General features: G+C 29.7%; 1 protein-coding gene across 5 annotated transcripts in view; it reads right to left on the reverse strand.

The window, feature by feature from the left end:
- Isha (Insulator su(Hw) mRNA adaptor) overlaps window positions 1-23184 on the reverse strand; it is a 113413-nt gene that overhangs the window by 35512 nt on the left and 54717 nt on the right. For 4 of the 5 annotated variants that reach the window (XM_075371882.1, XM_075371881.1, XM_075371879.1 and 1 more), the window contains exons 9-15: window positions 20285-20514; window positions 17625-17675; window positions 15252-15425; window positions 14992-15125; window positions 8429-8637; window positions 5567-5738; window positions 2342-2671 (exon numbers count right to left, since the gene is read on the reverse strand). In XM_075371882.1, coding sequence (XP_075227997.1) covers window positions 2342-2671; window positions 5567-5738; window positions 8429-8637; window positions 14992-15125; window positions 15252-15425; window positions 17625-17675; window positions 20285-20514 — 1300 coding nt within the window. The remainder of the gene's footprint in view (window positions 1-2341; window positions 2672-5566; window positions 5739-8428; window positions 8638-14991; window positions 15126-15251; window positions 15426-17624; window positions 17676-20284; window positions 20515-23184) is intronic. The other variant, XM_075371880.1, reaches the window with a different exon arrangement.

Genomic DNA, 23184 nt, shown 5'->3' on the forward strand with positions numbered 1-23184 from the left:
AAAAATTTTAAGCAAACCTTTGCTAACTCTTTCAATGAGAGTGTTAACTTGCAAACAGTATATATACCTACTTACATGACTAGAGGAAAAAAAACTTTTTCAAAATCAATGTTTGAAATAGCAGATGTCAATTAGTACATATAATAAAGGATTTGAAATCTGTTACCAAGTCAAGCACTATTCTGTAATTAATAATGCGGAAGTTTAAATACAAAAAATCTCTATAACTAATGATTGCTGCTTATCTAGCAATGGGTAGTAATCTACCCATATCTAATAGCTATATTACTATGTATGCAATAATGAAGCTTGTAGTTTTATATTACAAAATAAAATTCCAGCACGTATATTTATAAATTGTCTTTAATTCATGAAATTCAATTAACTTTTTAATGATGACATGATCAATTTATTCAATTAGTGAAAAAATTCAATCTCTTAAAAGTCAATCAATATTAATTTAAAATATATTAAAATTTAACCAATAAAAAACAAAATATTGAATTTATGTTGCACACATGACAGATGCAGTCATGTAATTCAGAGGTTCCCAAACTTTTCTGAGTTGCGGTGCCCTTTTTCAATTAAAATTTTTACATGGTGTCCTATCCTAAGTAAACATATGACTACTCGTAAGAGATAAAAATAAATAAAACTTGTGTATTTTCATTATTTTTTACTTTATTAACATTAAATTAATAATTATAGATGTCTTGGTTCAATTAATTATGAAGCTTTTACAATATTTTTTGGTGCTCCTGTGAAGAGACCGGGGTACCGCGGTGCAGTTTGGGAATCACTGTTGTAATGTAATAAATTTTTTTTAATTCTATCTAACCTTATAAGGCCATTTTTTTAACTTTTCATAATCTAACTTAAGTTACAGTTTCATCATTACTTTCTGTGTTAAGGTGGATAATCAGTTTTACTGATTAATATATAATAATCAGTTACTGTTCACCAAATTAGCTAAGTACGTTGAAATCTGGGTGATTTAAAGAGGCAATTCAAGAACAAAATAACCATGTTTTTGTAAACTACTGTCAAGAGAATAGGCTTCAATTGAATTCTATGCTTATATCAACCAAATTAACTGTGCCTTAATGCTGACTTTACGAAGGAATGGAAAATGATCCTATTTTTTAGATATTCCTGCAATTTTATTTTACAGCTTGCCAAAGATACAATTTTTCCAACTTTTACACAATGATATGACGTTGTTTAGCAATAATATGCTACTTGGTAGGTTTTTAATAAACTTTTCTATGATCAAAGTTCTGTTTATTCATATTCTCATGGTAGTAATCTGTTTTTGAGCTAGCAGTCCATATTAGTAAGGCAACGAATAAAACTGCTTTTTTCCATCTGCATGTATTATAATTTTTTCACCTTTAAAAATTTGTGGATGGACTTCCTGATTGCTTACATCCTTCCACAATCTTTTGGTTGAATATTAAGTTAAAATATAATTTTCATCCATATAAATCATAAATTTCTTTTCAAAATATTTTATGACTTTCAAGAAAGAAAATCTTTCCATGGCAATATCTTCTCTATAAAGCAACAATTTTCTATTACTGGTTGTTGTCATCCACTTAAATCCTTAAAATTAATGCACCTCCTAGCCAACCTAGATCATGTTAGTTTATTTCATGACTAAGTTTTCTCACTTAAATAAAAATCAAGTACAATTCTCCGAACAGGTGACATATTAAAATTGTCATGCACTGAGATCTCTCACATTTGCGACTTTTATTAGGAATATTGAAACCTTTTTAATTCTCCCTTTATCTGAAAATATGGCTAAGCTTCTTTCTTTATGCTTGTTAGCACACTGACAAATACACTATAGTTTAACTGCCGTAAAGCTGAACTTTTTGCAATAGAATAAGGAAACTGTCATCTGATTTTATTTAATAAATTTTAAAATATTGTATATATTTTCTTTGCTTTGTCTATGCAATTTGTTTATGTTTTACTTTACTTTTAACTGTTGGATTCGTAGCAGATGAAAAATGAGATCTACTAACTCAATGAAATTTTTCAAAAATGTATGAAGAAAATATAACTAAATGAACAGCAACATAAATGCCCTTAAACAATACATATGGATTAGTGCACATATTGTTTTAATAAATTCACAGGCTGCTATCGACTAAAAGAACCATGAATATAAACTGGCATGTTTACTTCATAATAAACATTAATAAATTGTTTATTATATATAGTTCTACTCTGGAATGTAGATAAGCATCTACTGTATAGGGCAATATGAATGACTAATATATATTTTAATTATTTAATTTATAAATCCAAATGAAAATCCTATACAAATACTTACGAGGCACATTAGGAAGTCCAAATGGAGGCATCATTCCCATAGGGGGTATTCCCATTGGAGGTATTGCTGTTGGCTGCGGAGTAACTTTAAGATCAGGCTGAGGTCCATCTGGAAGAGGAATAAATCCAGGAAGAGTTGGTGCTGGAATTGGTATGTCAAGTTCTGGTTCTTTTCGTTGTTCCTCCTTTATTTCATCGTGTTTTTTTTTAGCATCTGTCTCATCTGAACCAGATGTACGTTTATCAGTTTGTTGTTGCTGATGATTTTGAGAATTGTCATGAGATTTGTCACTTCCTCTTTTTGGTTTCATCTTATCTGATTCAATTTTTTCTGATAAACACAGGAAAAGATTACTTACCAGTAATTTTAAAGAAAAAAAAACAACCTAATAATTTTATTCAAAATTACTTAACTAAATTATAATTTAATCTATTTTCTATTCCAAATAAAAATCAGGATAGCATGAACTAAGCAAAACATCTGATAAATTCTAAATTAAGCTAATAAAAATGGCTAAAATGTACCCAAAAACAAGATACAAAGATGCACAGAATGGTAGGTATACCCTTGTAGGTTTCCTTTTGCAGTAACATCATGACAAATAAATAACCCTTAGTTTTCTTGAATACTCTTAAGCCATACTGTTCCCTCTGTTTAGCTTTTATTGTACACTGCTACCGCCTGTCTATCATTGACAAGTAATATCAATTTCTTCAGGTAATAGTTGACAAATGTAGTGACAACTGTCACCTTAGTAGGTTGCAAAACTATCCTTTTATTATCTGCATTACTTTGTGGGTCATAGCACAAGTATTAATGCTGTTCATCCACTGGCAATCCCAGATGCCAAGTAAAAATCATCATGCCATCTAAAAGATGTGTTAACACATCTCTTAGATGGCTTTAAGCTTTCACTGGTGTCACATTAAAAGGAATGAATTATTGCTAGAGGTAGACCTGGTTTGAAGCACCAAGGCATAGACATGGTGAATTCTGTCCCCACTCCAAGCTCCAGCTGACTCACTGTGAGGCAGAACTGTTCTGTCAATGAGTGACTTGTTACAGACTTTATTGCACTGGGATCATCCACTATGCAACATGAAAACCCTCGTCTGACATACAGAGGAGGTCACATTCACAGAGGTTGAAACATGAGACAACCCAGGCTGATCAGAGTTCACTTCACAAAGCTGGTGGTTGAGGTGTAACCTGACTGCCCCGAGTGATAGGCTCTCTCATTAACCAAATCAAATGAATATCTCAAACCTCAATTCCCTAACTCTGAGAATGTTTTACCATTATACACATATCAAACAGCTAACCTGGAGGTGCCCAAATTTAGTTCCCTGCTTATGGTTGGTTCCCAGGAATTTGTTTTACCTCTTTCAGAACTGTTATTCATTGGTACACAAATCCCAATGCAAGAGGTGGATAAAAATTTTAATTACATTAATTAATACCTGAACGATTCGCTGATTAACCATTTATAGACTAGATGTATTTTTGATGTAAATTACTAATAATTCAATATATTAACTTACTGAAGAAATACTAATACCTTTTTTCTGCCAATGGATATGCTTATATATATTTATTATGTAAATGATGTAGTATGCATTTGTTTCAAATTACGTTACATAATTTTGAAATTATCATTAACACTTACAATTTATTTAGTTACTACTTTTATAATATGTGCTTTATGGTGAAAAATGATTAACAAACTAATATACAAGGTCTGTAAATAAAGTAATGAGACTAGTTTTTTTTGGCAGCCAAAGTGGCAACAATGTAAAGTTACTAGTAAACATATGGTTATATGAACAGCTGATTTATATTAAGTATTAATATTTTTAGTCTACTGTTGCCATGTGTGCAACAAACTTTTTGTGAAACAAGTTTTTGTTGTGCATTATAAAAATGGGTGATGCTAATTATGAGCAACGTTATGCAATCAAGTTTTGTGTTTAACTCAAAAATGCTACTGAAACTTTTTCAGAATTGAAAAGGGCATATGGAGATGATACTCTGTCACAAGCCCAAACTCAAAAAGCAGAATGCTTTCCAACACTGCCATGAAGAGTGAGAAAACTGTTTGAAGTGTTGGGTGGCTTCCCAAGGGAACTATTTTGAAAGTGATAGAGTCCATGTATAACTGGATTGTAAATAAGAAGTTTTTCTGAATCAGTCTCATTACTTTATTTACAGACCTTGTATTATGTATATAACTTATTAAGCAATACAAAATATACAATCTACAAAATTTCTAGCCAAGAGAACTAATTAATTCCATACTGATGATTTATTTCCTCAAGCTAAAGAGGATATACAGTATTTCATAGCAGGTATTACTACATTTCTACACCAAAAGAACTGTTAAACCATACACATGGTTTAATACACCGTAAACATGGATTTCTTAAAAACAAATTATTTCCCAAAGTAAAAGAAAAAATCCAGATAAGTAGAATCTGAATTAATACAGTTTTACTAGGTTGTAAATTTATTGAACTGCATTTCTAATATTTATGTTATTTATATTTGAAAATGTTTATTTATCACACTTAAAGACAACATACATTTTTAAGTATAAATAAAACAAGAATACTGGAAATAAGTAACAATTAAAATACTTTATTTTCAACAAAATAAAAATAATAAAATCACAGCAACATTAAAATATAAATAATAAGCAACACAAGGTTAAATATGATAATTGGATTAGGGAAATAGTACACTTAATTAAAAACGTTCAAGCTAAATTTAAAAATATATTTAAATTATAATTCAAATAACAATAATTTTATTATTCGTAAAAAATTGAAACAGCATCAGAATAATTAATTCTATATAAGATTAAGATCGTAAATGTGTTCTATATATTTTTTTAATTTAACATATTTAATTTTATTAGTTCTGATGAAGCAGAGATTTCTGCAAAAGTGCTAAACATAAAAAAAGAATATGCAGTAACTACATTATAATTAGATTTTATAAATAAATAATTTTATTCTATCGCAAAGATGCAATTTCCTAGACTATTTATTGTACATATAATTGCAGTCATAAGTTATTTGTCTTAATATAACTTATTTTAACATTCTGTTTCGTGTTTATTGTTTATCAAAATGAAATTCAGAATATATTTAAGTCTTACCAGAAGGAAGTTGGGTGTAATTATTAAACAAAATTAACAAATAAAAAACTTAAAAGATGGTAACTTACGTTTCAACCAATCTGGGAAAGACTCTTCATCAAACATTCCTCCTTCTTCAAGAAGTTCAAGATCAGTATCAGGATTGATTTTTGACCAAGGTATATAAGAAACACCTTGATCAACTTCCCAATAGTCCTTCCACTCCTTACCTTTCATACCTTTTCCAGGAGCCCATGCTAACTGTAATAAATTTTTCAACAAACTATTATTACATCTAACACATTAGTAGAATATAGAGCTGAGATTGTGAGTGTACACAGAACATGAGTATTTTTATGCTCTCCAAATACAATAATTTTGTTATAGATTTAATTTTTTTTTTGTACGAATGTATATTATGGTAAGACAGACAGAGCTGCGTCTATTTTAACTGTGATAAAAAAATATAATTAAGGAAAGCGAAAACAGAGAACAAATTATAAAAAATATCAGTGATAATATTGGTTATAAATTTTCTGTAAATGAAACTGATATTTTATTACACAAAAAACTTAATAGATCAGGTGATTCATTTATAATTATGAAATTTATTAATAATTTGGAAATGACAAAAATTTAGAGTTAGAGAAGTTATAAAAATGATTACAGTATTCTGGAAGAAAATCTATAATAATTTTTGAATATTTTTCCACAGCAAAATCAAAATTTTTTCAAGCTGAAGACAAACAATTAAAAATTAAGATCATTCAATTTCTATGATCCAACAATGGTAATGTGCTTATACAATATGATAGGCTCAAAACGATAATTAACTTATAGGAAGATATCAGAAAACTCACTTAAGGTAGTGTGGTTGGACAGGAATAGATGGGTTTTACAGCAAAGATAAAAATTTGATGATATGGCTATAGATTAAATTAGAGTGCTTGACTAGTACCAAAAAGGAGAAAAATATGGATAAAATAAGTCAAAAATATGGTTCAATAAGGACATCTTGAAAGGGAATTCTTTAATTGTCAACCAAGGAAGGGATTCAAATGAATAGATGAATATACATAAACTCAGATAATTTAGATTTAAATGGAATTTCTAATTTTTCTCTGTTAAGCTATGTCCTGAATATAAATTCAGTTCATTATTTTTAAATAAATACTTTTGTTGTAGTCTAAGTGCTATAAAGGATACTTCTACAGGCTAATTCTTCTGTAAACCTTCTATTTTCTTTTAATTTTACTGTACGCAATTGTAAGAATCCTTTCTTTCTCTCTTTTTTCTGTTTAGCTTCTGGAACCGTGGCAAGGTATTACTTAAGAGGATATGTATGAATGTAAATGAAGTGTAGTCTTGTACAGTCTCAGGCCAACCATTCCTGAGATGTGTGATTAATTGAAAACCCAGCCACCAAAGAACAGCAGTATCCAAAATCTAGTATTCAAATCTGTATAAACATAACTGTCTTTACTAGGATTTGAACATTAGAACTCTCGACTTTGAAATCAGCTGATTTGCGATGACGAGTTCACCACTAGACCAACTTGGTGGGTTATTGTAATAGTCCTAACTCAACTCACCTCTATGCCCTATGTACAGTAGTAAATAAATAAAAATCAACAGAATGTCAAACCATTACATAATTGAAATTTTCTTCCTTAAGATGTGTTGACTGATCAACACACCTAGTCCTTTCGGTTCAGAAATTTGGAATAGAAAAATATATCTACAAGTTTCAAAACAGCAAGCATTTATTGCAACAAAACACCTGCTCTGACTTCTTTAGCAATGAACTTTCGAACAATTTTTTAAAATATCAGGCACATGTTTTTTTTTTTAAAAACTTTCGTTTAGTATGAATGGCAGGATTATATTAAAAATGTATTAAAAAAAATACATCCAGTTTACCTTGTACCTAAGTAGGAAAGTTTATCCTGTGGTTTTACATTCTAAGTAACTTTAGTCTTAAAATATTAAGAACTTTAGTCTTAAAATATTAAGAGGCAATTTTATTTAGGACGTGATAAAAATTTGATAGGCATATTCCCATCTAGCTCACTTAAATATTAATTCTTTTTTTAAATTAATTGGTAAATACACTAATTTTATATTAGTAAAAATTCCTTGGAACAAATTCCAGGTCTGAGCCATTGTTGACCTAGAGGAGAGGTATTGGGAGAAATGACAGTACCCTAATAACCATATATTATAATTTTAGGCAAAGAGCATTATGAATTTAAAAAAAAAATTTAATACATCTATTTTAATTATACGAACTGGGTCATCACCACACGCCAGTACACCGAACACATTAAAATGGTAAAAATGTTTTCATAATTTATCAAACATGGTCAATTGTTATGATTATACAATAAATAATTAAAATGTAATACCCACTTACCAACAATCTTCTAATACATCCTAGCGCTTTTGGAAATGAATTCCATCTTCAGGAACTTAAATTTTTCTTTATTACCTAAAACTTTGTCGTCATGAGTAGAATAGTTATGTTAAGTGTGCAAAATATATAAAGGTGGTCGTCATATGTTATACTTCCTTTCTTTATATATTCTTATATATTTTATACACTTTACATAACAATTCTACTCATAACAATAAAGTTTTAGGTAATAAAAAAATTTTAAGTTCCAAAAGCGCTAGGACGCATTAAAAGATTGTTGGTAAGTGGGTTTTATATTTTAATTATTTAAAGATTTTTTCATTAGGCTGGAGTAAACATAGGAGCAGTGTCACTCATCTCATAGCTATTCTAATCAGTAATACTAGAGATTAGCTAAGCTATATCGCCATATAATACTTGTTGCAGGTCTTACACACAACTTATTTTAAGTTGCCAGAAAACATAGCTACCAAATATGAAATGTATTGTAATGGATTTTAATATCTACTAAATTTTATTCAGAAATAAACATACTTACAGTAATTGCCTTTCCTTGTAGTTTATGGTACTTCAATTGTTGTAATGCTCTGTGAGCATCCTGTCTTCTATTCATACAAATAAAAGCACAACCTCGAGGTGGTATCAAATCAATTGATACAATATCACCATATTCACCAAATGTATCTGATAATTCTTCTTGTTGAACAAGTTTTGATAAATGACCAATCCACAAAGTTGTACTGCAAACTGAAAAAATGAATAACTTCATCAAAAAATTGTCAGCACAGGTACAATAATATTGTTACATCTAGGAAATTCAAGAATTCATTCACCAATTTGTAACTACCAGTGACCAAAGCATATTACGATATTAAAAAAAAAAAAAAACTATAAACAATAAATAAAAACAGTATTTATTATCTAAATAATGCTAAAGAGAAGACATATACAATGCACATAGCTCAAACATTTATATATTTTTCCATAACTTGGCTGGTTTTAGTTTGGTATTCTAAAGATAAAAGAGATGGGAATATTAAGGAAAATATTGATTAAGTTATCATTAAATTACTACCTATCATTAATAATTAAAAAAAAAAAAAACTAATTTAAAAATACTGAAAACACCAACTTCAACAACATAGGGGCTAAATATAAAAAATGTAAAGTGCAAAAAAGACAAGAACCCCCCCCCCCCCTGGAGCACTTATTTAGTGAGTCAAAATGGTATCACTTTTAACAGGTTTTTCATGATTTTTGAGGTTATAAAATTTTTATTAGTACAATGCACAAGAAACTTTACACTTAACAATACAGTAAATCAAGTTAACCCAAATATAAAGATAAGCATATATTTTAATTATCAGACTGTAATAATTCATAATTTAAAATAAATTAAAATTAAATGAATATTTAAAAAACAAAAAAATAAATAAAATAAACAATCTGAGTGGGATTTATAAAACTAAATTTAATGATTGTGATGGTATTTAAATAGGAAAAACAAATCATCCTTTAAAACTAGATTTCTTGAATATTATAGAAATTATTAAAATAACACATTAAGTTTATCTAACATGGCAGACCATCAAAAAAACAATAAACATTTTATTTCTAATACTAAACAAATCTAGAAATTAATGTAGATAACGTAAGATTAAATATATTACAAATATATATATATATATATATATATATATATATATATATATATATATATATATATACACAAAGATTCCAATTTGATAAACAATCAGACTGTGTTTGAGGGAGACAGTCTTATAAAAACTGAAAAGGACAGAGTACTTGTGTAAATTAATACACAATTTTCATTATTTTAGTATTTTTATATTTAAATCTTTAATATGCCATAAAAGAATTATTTCAATCATGACAGGATGTGGGATTTCATGAAAGATTAAGGTATGTCTTACTCTCAATATTTGTACTAGGCAGTTTTTTTATTAGAAAAAAAATATTTATATATATATATATATATATAATAATATATAATACTTATATTATAATGTATAAGATTACACAGGGTGAGCAACATAAAACTGAACCTGTAACGTAACTGCTGCAGAATCAGTAGGCTATGTTGGAATGAAATTTTATGAATGATATGGATAAATTAAATACTAAGAACATAAAACATAATTTAAATGTTGCATTTATTTATCTTATTGTTACAAAAAATGTTCAAAATGACCACCCTGGGCATCAATGCACTTTTGTGCCTGACTGATCATATTAAGAGTCGTCTGAAGCAAAACATTGTTGTCAATTGCGTTGATTTCTCGTTGAATGTTCACCTTTAGTTCATCAATACTGTGGGGATTAGATGCATAAACTCTCCTTTAAGTAGCCCCAAAGGAAAAAATTGCAAGTAGACAATTCTGGGGAACGTGGATGCCACCGTCCTCTGCTGACAGCTCGTTCATTTGTGAAAGCTGCACGAACATGATTCAGTGAAACGTTTGATGTGTACACGTTACTCTATCTTGCTGGAAGATCCTGTATCCTTTTGCATTATCAGTTTACTGCACATAGAATTCTTCAAAAATTGAGGTAAACTTGTGTATTGACAGTCCGGTCAAAAAATACTGGTGCCCCTATACGATTATTGGAAGTGGCACACCAAATACCAATTTTCTCATTGTGAAGTGGACGCTCAAATATCTTGTGAGGATTCCTCACCATCCAATACTTGGTGTTCTGTGAATTAACATGGCAGATAAATGAAACCATGCCTCGTCTAACATGAAATACAACATTGGGTCTATCTGTCCACCAACAATGTTTTCGAGAAGCCAGTTGTAATAATCAAGTCGTTTCAGTTTGTCTTATCTCCTTCAGTTGTTGCACAGTTGTAATGTGGTAAGGTTTCAATTTTAATTCATGAAGAATTTTATGACAAAATGTGTATTTAACACCAGATTGTTAGGATAACTTACTGATTTTTTTGTACTGGCAGTAATTCTCCTTTCAATATCCACAATGGCCTGTGAAGTCCTAACTTAGAAGGTTGCCTATTTCGTTTTGCATTTGAAACCGAACCTGTTGTATGCCATTTTTTAACTAAATCATGTATGCTACTTTTCGCTGGGATACAGAAATTTGGGAATTTTTCTACAAATACTTGACGTGATTCTTCAAACGATTCAGAACAAATATAAGACTCAACTAGCTATTCTCTCCTGCATTGAATATGGCATTTTATACAAACAAAACTACACTCATAATACTGCACTGCGCCTGAAAAATGACAGCAACAATCAGTACTAACATACACATCCACTAGACGCGCTTGATGTGTAAGAGTCTCCCATTAATAGTGCTAGGTAGCAGTTTCATTATGGGTTCAGTATTATGTTGCATGTTGCCCACCTTGCGTTTATATATATGCAGGGTCTCATGAAGAAACTGTGAAACTTTCAGGACGTGTTCTACTGGTGAAAATAATGAAAAAAGTTCATATAAACAAAGATCTGGAAATACTATGTTGTAATTTTTCAGACCCAAATCAGAGAGTAAAGTTGGTGGTTTTTTATGTAATGTGAGCTGGGAAATAGGATAAAGTAGGTTACACAACTGTAACTCCACTAGTTTTAAGATAACCAATGTAAAAACAAAATTCAGTGCCAAAAAACAAGTTTTTTTTTAGATTTGTAGTACAACAGCTTTATTAAGTGATTAATTAATGTAGAAGATTTAGTAATAAAACTTGTAGAGAATTTAATTCTGAAAAAAATTAATATAAATACAGCCAATAAAAAGCAAATAAACTTTTAAAATTTGGTTTGTTATTGAAGCAAAAGACGAAAAATAAACAGAAAATCATATTATTCTTTCTGTTCCTAATAAACATTTTTTTAAACAAAACTGGAATGTTATGTTAATATTTGAGTGAGACACTGGCTGCTGACATTTTTGTAATGAAGAGTAAAACTAGTAACAAATCCCCTCCACATTGCATCCACTGCAGCTGCTGCTACTAATACCATATTTATTTATTCAGACTAGCTGTACCAACGTTGTAAGCGATTACTGTGTTTTCAAAGATGAATGGAACTGGAAGTACTTTTCACAGCTTTTAAATAAAGCACTATCTTATCTGCAATGAAACTGTAACAAGTCTACAAAGAATACATTTTCTAGCACTTCACCTCTAAGCATAAAAATACCAATTATGGAGGCATGACTGAAGAAGAAAGGAAACAAAAAGCATAAGACAAATGTAAAAAACTATCAGGTGAGCAAAGTATTTAAAAAAAAACTAAATAGTTTCAGAAAGCAGCTACAAATGCAGATTAGTTTGTAGCATAAATATTGCTAAAAATAACAAGGTTCTCTCTGATGAGAGGTTTGTTAAACAATGCATCCTCAAAGTCTGTGATATTTTATGCCTCGACAACACAAAGGATTTTGAAACTGTAAGTTATCTCGAAAATCAGCGACTTCTAGAACTGAAGCCATAGATAAAACATATCAAAGGTGGAATCAAAGATTGGCCAATTTAAATACTGGCCCATTACTATAAATGAAAGCACTGATACTGCACAGCTGCAGTACATCTTTATGAGATATTGATGAAAACTTCTCCATTACAGAAGATTCAGCAAACATGAGATTGTTAAATGGAACAACAGGGTCAGATATTTTTCATGAATTTCTGGAAGGGCTTTCAACTTTGAAAGTACCTATAACTAGCATTTGTAGAATTATGACAGATGATGAAAAAAATCTGGGTTTTTTTGGGATCTTTAAACAAGAATATCCTAAGAGCAATGTTGTAGCCCTTGTAAATCTGCCATGGATATGAAACCTATGCTTGAAGTCATAGTGAAGCTCGTTCTCAAGGCTATCTGATTTCGAGGGCTAATCACAGACAATTTAGTTTTTTGAATCCATTCAATCTGATGTACTATACTACTCGATAGTAAGGTAGCTTAGCACTGGATGCATTTTTGAGCGAGTTTGGCAGCAGAAAGATGAAATAGTAAGAATCAGTAGCCTGTAGAATGTAAAAGGCTGGAAGATACTGTATGGTTTTTAGACTTTTTCACACATCTTCTTTCAATGATAACTGGGACCATCTCAGATGTTTTAAACTTCAACTTGTTCAGTTTGGAAATCAGCTAGCTTTGAATTACTTGCCTCATTTCTCAAGGTTAAATTCAATAGTCCCAGTGATGAAGGAGTTCCACACATCTCAGGAATGGTCGAACTGAGAATGTACAAGACTACACTTCATTTACACTCATACATATCATCCTCATTCATCCTCTGAAGAATAATCTAAACGGTAGTTACCAGAGGTTAAACAGGAAAAAGAGAGCGTGATGAAGGAGTTATGAGGATAGCCTGAGAAGATTTTGTGACAAATTTGAACAAAGATCTCAAGATTTCGGAGCCACTGAAAAAGTCTTGGTATATTTCCAGTATGAGAAATCAGACTTACAACTTGAATTAATGGAGTTGCAATGTAACAGTGAATAAAACAATTCTTTCTCAATGTCCCAGAATTAGAGTTTTACAAGTCCTTGTCAAAATGCACAGTTTCCCAAATCTGATATCTCATGTCCAGAAAGTGTTTGCTTCCTACCCGAACTTTCATGCCCAAAGTTTGCTTTATCCTATGTATATGAATAGGTATTTTATACAATGAAACTTTGAAGGAGTTGTATTAGAAACAGACTGACAGATGAGCATTTAATTTCATTTCTGAGAATCAGTGCATGCCAGTTTGAACCAGATTACGAGAAATTTTAAGAAATGCAATCAGTTTCATTCATCACATTCTCAGTCATAATCTTTCAATCATTAATAGGGCTTAGGAATTTACAATTTTTTTTTTAAAATGTACTATTGTTATTTTTAATAAATTACATTGGCCTGCCTAGTTTTTTCTTTGATCCCTTCCTAAAAATGTTTCCCATTGCTGTCCTAGGGCAAAAAAACAATAATATTGCAGAAAATATTGCCTGCATGAGAGATACTATTCAACAGTTATAAAACAAACAGTCTAGTCTTTCAAATTCAAAAATTTCTTGATAAGTCTTTCATCAATATTATAAAAAACCTAATTTCCATTCTGTAAGTTTCAAAAAGTGGATCAGTAAGTGTGTGACAAATTCATTACACATTTTTCTGCAATTTTTAGAGATCACACTGACTAATTCAAAACTTTACATAATCTCTCAATGTCAGAAACCACTTAAAAGTTGTACAGGGTATTCAAATAAAACTATAGATGCTGATCAGCTGAAAAACCTAACTGGTATAATGAAAAATCAATATACAGTGTGAAAAATTACTGTCTGGTACACCATAACTTTCCACAAAATTATAGCTGTCCATATCTTTTAAAGATAAAACAGAAATATTGGGTAACAGTTATACAAAATTTTAAAAAAATTTCTTTTAATCCTATTTCAACAAAATAAAAACTAAACATACAGCTAGTGGCATGAAGTACTTTCTATATAAAATGTTTGGTAACAGAATAATTTTGGACACCATCAATGGTTACAAAAGTCACCAAATCTTTCAGCTGCTGATTTCTTTCTTTTTGAAAGAAACCAGCAGTTTGAAAGAAAAGGTAAAGGTTACCTTACCTTAAAAGAAAAGGTATTCTGTAATCAAACTCACTCAATCGGGGAATTAAAATGAAAAAAATACAGCAAGAAACAGAAAGCATTAATCTGAATTGACATCTGGCATACCATATCATTAACAATTTTACTGAAACATTACAGTCATGTACTGATAATGGAAAAGATTGGGCATTTAGAAACCCTTTAAAACAGTTTTTCGATTACCGTAATTTCAAAATATATCAATAAATTTATTTCATTTCTTTTTTGAAATCATTTTACATTTAAAACTGCAATTTTCCATAGACCATTTTCCCTTTACCAAATTCTATTCTATAAGAAAAAGTAGATGTAGATTCTGATTGTTAAACCAGTGGCTGAATAATTAAAAGAAATAAATATAAAACCTAACACTTGTAGAAATATAATTTCTTTAAACAAAATTGTTCCTGAAATAATTAGTTTGTAACTACGGTAAATTTAACAATTCACTCAAACTCACCAGCTAAATGATTCTTTTTTAACGGTGGTAATCCTTTTTTCCTTCTCTCTCTTTCCTTTTCCTTATCAGAATCTTTCTTGGACGTTTTTTCCCAATCCCTGTCATAATCACGTTCTCTGTCATATGATCTTGATCTAATAAAAAAAAAAACTTACATGTAATTACTTAAAATAAGACATAAATATAAAAATGTAATAAGAAATACATTTCCTTAACATGCAAATTTACTTTTTTTAATCCTCTTTTTAACGATATCTTACCTTCTTCGTTTTGAACGAGATCTCGAATGCGATCTTGACCGTGATCTTCTTTTTGATCTCGACCTTGAAGATGACCTACTGTACCTACTTCTACTTTTTTTCTGCCTAGGCGATTCGCTAGGTGATTCACTATCAATAACTACAACCTGAGCATTGCTGTCATTACCTTGCTGCCTAAAAATATAAAAATTAAAGTAATTATCAGTTTATCAAAAATGATAATCCTATCATAATTTTCAATAAAACAAAAATTCTTTTAAGCACTGAAAAATAAAATACCGGAGAATGACAGTTGCAATATCCTATATGGAGTAAGTCAATAGTTACTATAGAAAATAATCCAAAAATATTTTACATATATTAATCCATAAATAATAATCCAGAAATACTTTATTACACTAAAAATATTATTTCTCATTTATATAATAGTTCTTAGAATCTTATACAACCCCCCAAATAACTTAGTTTACTGTTGTAATATTACAACTTAATATAATTTAATACTCTAAATTTGCTTTACAGTCAAATTAACAAATTAATTCTGTGTAATTATATCTACTCAGCATATTCAAAAAATTACTGACTGAATATCTTTGTTATAGGACTGCAGTTGTTCCCAGTATAAATACTGACTTTCTCATCTATTAACAAGCCACAAACACTAAAACAGCAGTTCATATGCATAGATTCTTCACTAAATTCAATAAAGTTTACTGCCAATTTTTTAGTAGATTCACTAAAGTTCTCTGCCAATTACACAACTGGAATATCTTCATTTTTTCACACAAACCACATTTGTCAAATATGTTAAATTCAGTATTAAAATGCTATAAGTAATAAAATATTTATAAACACGGCTCAATGAAGAACAAACTTGATGCACATGCACGGGGCAGTTAGCACCAAGTAGTCAACAATGATTTCAGACTGCTCACTATGAAACTGTGCCAGATCATTTGACTGTAGGAAGCAGTAACAAAGGGTACTAAAGATGATTTATGAATAACAAAAAATAAGTAGCTAGTATAAAGACCATTTTCAAAGTAATTATATAGAAAACAAAGTGATTATATACAGAATAAAGATATAAATCAGCTGCTATATGCGTTCCATATAGCAGCAAACAAATTTAGAGGTTTAAAGCAACAGACAATGGAGCAAAGGCATTCATTCTCACTAAAAAAACTAGAAAGTCAAGAGAACACACTACACTGTTTTTATATGACTGGGATTTTACTTCTCACTTTTCTTTTCCAATAACAACTACTGAAACAATTCATTTAATAACAACTTCTATTAAATCCTCTTATGTGGTGTGTAATGTTTAACTTACAGAAATAGGCAGGAGTAATAATGCTAGATTGTGAAGAATATGGCTCAAATGTTACGGACTATTTTTAGAGTTTCATTGTAATTTAAAATTTACTGGTTGGTTAATCAAATAAATGTTTTGTATCAGAATCACTCAGGATGCTCAACAGCAAAATTGTAAAATTTAGTATAGCTTAGACTGCACATTACTTTCACAGGAACTATTTTTATGACAAGGAAATCTTGTAGAAATTTCATGACTAGCATATATTATTTCATAATTTTTTTAACTTTACTGCGTTATTTATTATTATAATTAGTGCAGGTGTTTAAAAAATAAAAATTCAGTTAGATGAATAATACCAAATAGCAATCATAGGTTAAAACAAACTATGAAATTATAGTTCTAAATAAATTACAATACATATGGAAACCAGTCCCCCTCATATATTGTATTTAATCCACAAAATTAATTTTTTTAAAGTATATTAATTACAAATCTTTGGATAATTACAAAATTGTCATATTTCTGCATTAATAATATATGTAGTAAAGGAATAAATAATGATAATTTTAGTTATATTCTTATTAGTATAATATTAAATTAAATTGATTTTTTTGTTAAATTTAAAGATTTTAAAAAATGATTGATTAATAGTAATTATTAAAAACATAAAAATTAATAGTTTTAAATTAAACTTGGTATTCTGTATTTTGGTGGAACATGCCAAAATAGAAAGTTGGTTCTTACTAATTACAATAGATAAAAATAAAAGTCTTAAATTTGAACATAATTATATAGAATTTTTTGGTTTAAAAACCTACAGTACAATGACCCTACAGTACAATGACTTTTTTTAAATAAAAAATATTTATAGATGTCATATTTATAGGTCAACAAACAAATGCATAAAATGTTAACTGAGGTTTTAAAACAGCTAGTCTCATATAATTAGGACTGGATATTAGAACGAATATCATTCATTGTTGATTCTGCCAATAAATTCAACCAATTTTTTAATTTGAAAAAAAAAATTGTAATAAAACCTAACATAAACCAACCTGTTTAAATTTTGACTTCTCATCATAGCATCTGAAACCCAATTTCGAATCCTGGAAAAACATACATAATCATGAAATAAAATGTATAAATTTTATTCATTAAAAATGTATGACCTACATGTAAGTTTAATTTATAATTTTATGTAAATCATGCTTGTGAAGTTTCTGAGAGAATATAACTAAAAGAACTGTCGTAATGTTAAATAATCTATTAATATATTTTATCTTGCTGTACATATTCCAACTTCATGTATAACTTTAATATTAAAATAGTTCTTTTGACATAGTGTAATCTATTCACTTTAACATTATATTATCGAACTTGACATACTTCATTTAAAAAATAAAATATAAGCTGTTTTTCAGGAGACCAATGGAGTAATATGAGTTTAGACACAACCATGAGTTAATGTTAGATTATGGAGCTGTAATTTTTCTAATGAATTGAACTGCCTGTTAAGTGTGCTTCAGTCACATACCTTCACAAGACACTAGAATTCTACAACCGGGTTAACCCAAGCTTCTGCAATATTGCAATTATACAAATGGAAATTAAATAGATCGAGAATCAAAAATATTTACTCTTTCAAGAATCTTAAAAAAAATATCAATGGACATCATCAGGAAATTTATAAGTCCTGACTAAAATTAAATGGTAAGAAAGAACAAATGAAAATCCTAATCTATTCAAATTGTAATGTTTAATAAGTAATCTACATAAAAAGAATGCATCATCGAATGAAAAAGGAAATCTATTATTTAAGGCCATAAATTAAGTAGCAAAATACTTCAAAAATGAAGCTATAACATACATTAAATGTCTAAATTACCAGGTGCAGAATTTATATAAATGTATACAAAATAATTTTATCAATATTTAACAGACTTGTTTTTGGAAAATGTTAAGATTGAATTCTCACTGACCCTTACACATGAGAAGAAATTGAAAAAAAAAACACTAGGATGTTTATCAGAATTTGACAAGTGTGAATAAAAACAAAATACACAGATTTTGGTTGAAAATAACACATTTTTAAAAAATTGGCAAGGTTAATGTTTTTTACAATAGATTATGAAATAAATGTATAGAAATCCTTGAATTGTTATAAAAGGTTATATATTATTGAAAATTTTATCAACTAATTGATCTAATTTAAAGAAATTAAGTGCAATAAAAAATTTTAATTAATGGAAAAATTCCCAATGCAACAAACAGTATGCAATAACTGATTCTCTGTCTCTTCCTATAATACATACATTTTTCGTAATATTTATCAACCAAACTACAAATGTTATATTTTATTATTTAATGTAAAATAATGTTGTACGATTGCTAAAAGATTTTCTATCCTTAAGTTAAAATTGCGTTGGAGCAACCTTATGAAGTACACACATGAATGGTTGTTAAGGATTAAAAAAAAATAATAATACCCACTGTAGATAAATTCCTATGTAAGGATACATTATTCTTATTCCATGCAATAAACCACTACTACATTTTATCTATACTAAACAAGTTGGGGTAGGAACAACAAAAACATAATTACTTGAACATAAGAATATACAATTAGCTATAGATTCAATGCACTCTTGCAAAATTCAGCAAAGTAATTAACAAACAGGTGGAATGAATGGTTAACAGCCAGTTATAAAAGGCTAATTCCATTATAGTGAAATTCCAGTACATCATGAAAAGTTAGGAGTACAAATTTTTCTATGGACAATATACTGTTTACTTCAAACAAGAAATCACTACATAAATTATTTGAATGAACACGCTATAAGACTTTCTAAGAAACTGCTAGGGTTATTACAACTAATTTCCCTAAAATATGAAGCTGAACTGCATCAAACACTAAATAACTTTAGTATCATATAAATATGGATTCAGCTATTAGTAATATTTGTAGAATAAATAAATAATAATAAATAAAACTACTGAAGTAATGAAAAATGGTAATGGAATTATCAACCATTAATGGTAATGGTTCACATTTAATAAATTAGTTCTCATAAATCATCTTAGTTAAGCAATAAGTGAGTACATATTAGTGAAGTATAGTCTCTAAACACCCACAATACTCAATAATTGTAATTAAAATTAAAAACGCTCCTGTTCAACAATTTCTGATTGGAAGTATTTTTTTGAGAATTTGGTTTGATGAACTTCAAATACTTCTACTCAAACCAATTATTTAGCCCCAAAATATCTCTAATAATTATCTAGCTCTTTCTAAGTGACAATTTTTCTGACAAAAAAGAGGAACATCTTCTAAAATGTTTACGCACTAATACACTCAACCCTTCCCCAAACAAATGTATAAATTTAAACATTATTTTATGCTAACTACCCTGTATGGTAACTTTAGCAAATATACTACAGCTGTAGTTGGACTGCTAAGTTAAATATAAAATTGGTAAAAATTCTGAGGTAGTCTATCACCTTAAAATATACTTTCACAGCCTATAAAAACTAATACTTGAGCTGTGTTTAAGCTGATATATGAAGAATCTTATATAAGTGAAACAATAGTTTAAAAAAAAACCTCTCTTCGATATTATAATTATTTTTATCTTAGATTAAATCAATTTGCCTTTAAATTATCCATTTAGTTAAATGAAAGTAAATATATTTAGAACAATAATTGGAACTTTCTTACCCAGCATGCCTTTCATCAACATCTGAATTTGCTCTTTCACCATCTTCTAGAGGACTTGTTTGATTTATTTGTGGATAACCAGGAGGTGGCTGCGTTACATCAACTCCTTTAAATGTAGGCAGTGATTGAACTTGTTGATGCTGATAAACCTGATGAGATATATTGGTACCACTATGGCCAGTAGTTTCTGTATTCAGTTTAAAGTCACACTCATTTGCAAATGGTAAACTCTGGAATCAAATTAATTGACAGAAAATTTATGTAGACAAACAGGTTACTATAGAAATTATTCTGCATACAGCCATACTTCATATATATTATTTAACCTGATTTAATACTTATTAGACAATTCCACCGATTGAATTCCTAATAAACAAGAGACATCCTCGCTGACTATGGGGAAGTGCCAATATGATGCCACAGAAACATTCATGAGGACAACACAATTCTCAAAGCAGTGCATTCAAGGGTCACCTAGAGATTGTTAAAAACTGTACATTTATTTCCACTGACTAATGGTTATAATTTAATACGCTGGTCATGCATATTGAGTTGTTCCAATTTGATAATAGTACAAATGCCATTTGAAACGTTCTCAGCTTGATAAACAAAACACTTGATTTTTTAAGAAATGTTATTTTTATTTTTCAGTCTTGAAATTCCAAAAATTTAACCCAAAGACTTTCCAACTTTTTAATACCGTAAGTGTCGAATTCTATAAAATAAGCAATTGTCTGAGCTTTCACCTCATGTTATGAGCCATTTCTTCAAGTTTGAGAAGAAGTAAATGCTAGGAGCCAAATCTGGTACACACAATGTATGTGCAAGCGCATTGTTGTGTTGAAAGAGCACTTTCTTTTTGGTCAGATGGGGATGTTTAGCCTGAATAGCACCTTCAATTAGTCCAGTAGTAAAGTACAATTCCTCCCCTGTGATGGGGAATATTACTGCCGTTTTCCAAGTAGTCTATGACCACCACCCTACAAGAATCCCAAAAAAACAATAGCCATGACCTTATCTTCAGGTGGGACAATTTTTGCTTTCTGTGGTGCACTTTCATCTGCTCCCACCAACTGTTTGGTTTTAGGATGTAATGGTGAACCTATGTTTCATCTACTTCATAAAAATGTTGAAGAAACTCAGCAGAATTGTATTTAATTATGTCTAAACACCCTTGAGAAATGTTGTCAAAATATGTTTTTGGTTGACTGTTAATAAATATGGCATTCATCAAGTGGAAAGCTTTTTCATATCTAAAACACTGTAAATTGTGGTGGAATCAGTCTACGAGGTTTGTCCCATAAGTACGTGTACTGATTTTCCTATGAACAAGTAATGTAAAATGCTTTTGATGTATAGCGCGTAGGTGAATAGCATCTTGAACGCACATGAATACTTGTTTCAACTCAATTAGTTAAGTTAGTTACGCACTACTGCTGTTTGTGCAAAGTCATGTTTTATAACCTCATTACATTTGCAATGGGGGAAAATATTGAACAATGTTACACTATCAATTTTGTGTGAAACTCAACAGGTTTGCCACAGAAACATTTGATTTTTAACCGAAGTTTATGAAGTTGCCATTCAATTGCGAACTGTTGTTTTTAAATAGCACAAAGCTTTCAAAGAGGGCCAAGAAAATGTTGAAGATGACCTTTGTTCTGGAAGACATCGTCAACAAACGATGAAAATGTGGAAGTGGTGCAAGTTGTGATTGCAAAAAACTGTTGATGTCAGGATGATTGCAGAAAAAACAGGATTGGATAAAAATGCAGTTTGTAGAATTTTAACAGATTGTTTACACATGCAAAAATTTTATTCAAAACTCGAATAGAAAAACTTGTGTGGTGCAAACAGTGAACTGGATGTAAATTTGTCAGGATTTACTAGAAAGACTTGAAATTGAGCCAAATTTTTTGGATGAAGTAATAAAATCATGGATGTTTGAATACGATCCTGAAACTAAACAGCAAAATTTGAAATGACACACAAACAGTTCTCCTTGGTTCAAAGAAAGCATGCATGAACAGATCCAAGGTAAAAACAATGATTTTTTTTAATAGCAACTTTTACAAAGATGTCTTGGAATGACTGAAAATGGGTCCAGTCAGTCTGAACAGACATGATTGGGTGCTGCACCACAATAACGTGCCAGGTCACACTTCGCTTTCAATTCAAGAATTTCTGGCAAAAAAAAAACATCCCCTACAGCCCAGATCTAGCTCCGTGCGATTTCTACCTCTTCACTACATTGAAGGGTCATCATTTCAGGATGATGAAAAAAAAAAAAAAACTGTTAACTGATGAGCTATACACACTTAAAGAAAATGACTTCCGGTACTGCTATGAATGTTAGAACTGTTGTGTAACTTCCCAAGGATCATACGTTGAAGCAGGTAACTAGTAATTTCAGGTAAGTCCAATAGATAATTAAATAAAAAAACAGTATAATTATTTCTGGGATGAACCTCATATTGTGATATTTGCAATGTCAGCAAACTCACATACCATTCAGTCAGTGACCATCTAATAGAGCAGTGTGGATTTTTCATGATGATTTTATCAATTGCAGTGGATTTTGGGTAACCGGGGCACTCATCATCTTGAAGGATATATGGCCCCATTTAAACCATCACCCCATTTTTTTACTATCAAAAACAAAGAGTTCCACCTTTAAAGTGGAATCTAATTCATTTTGTATGTCATTCAGAGTTAAACAAAGTTACTTTATGAAAATTTAAATTTTACCCATCCTTCAGAAATATCAAAACTTGTTTACTTTATTCTATTACCACCAACAAGCAACTAAATGCGTGCATCTGAAACTTCACAGCATGCCATCTACAACCCACCGGGTTGGTCCAGTGGTTAACGCGTCTTCCCAAATCAGCTGATTTGGA

Source organism: Lycorma delicatula, chromosome 7 (assembly GCF_047948215.1).
Source record: "Lycorma delicatula isolate Av1 chromosome 7, ASM4794821v1, whole genome shotgun sequence".
Taxonomy (NCBI): Eukaryota; Metazoa; Arthropoda; class Insecta; order Hemiptera; family Fulgoridae; genus Lycorma; species Lycorma delicatula.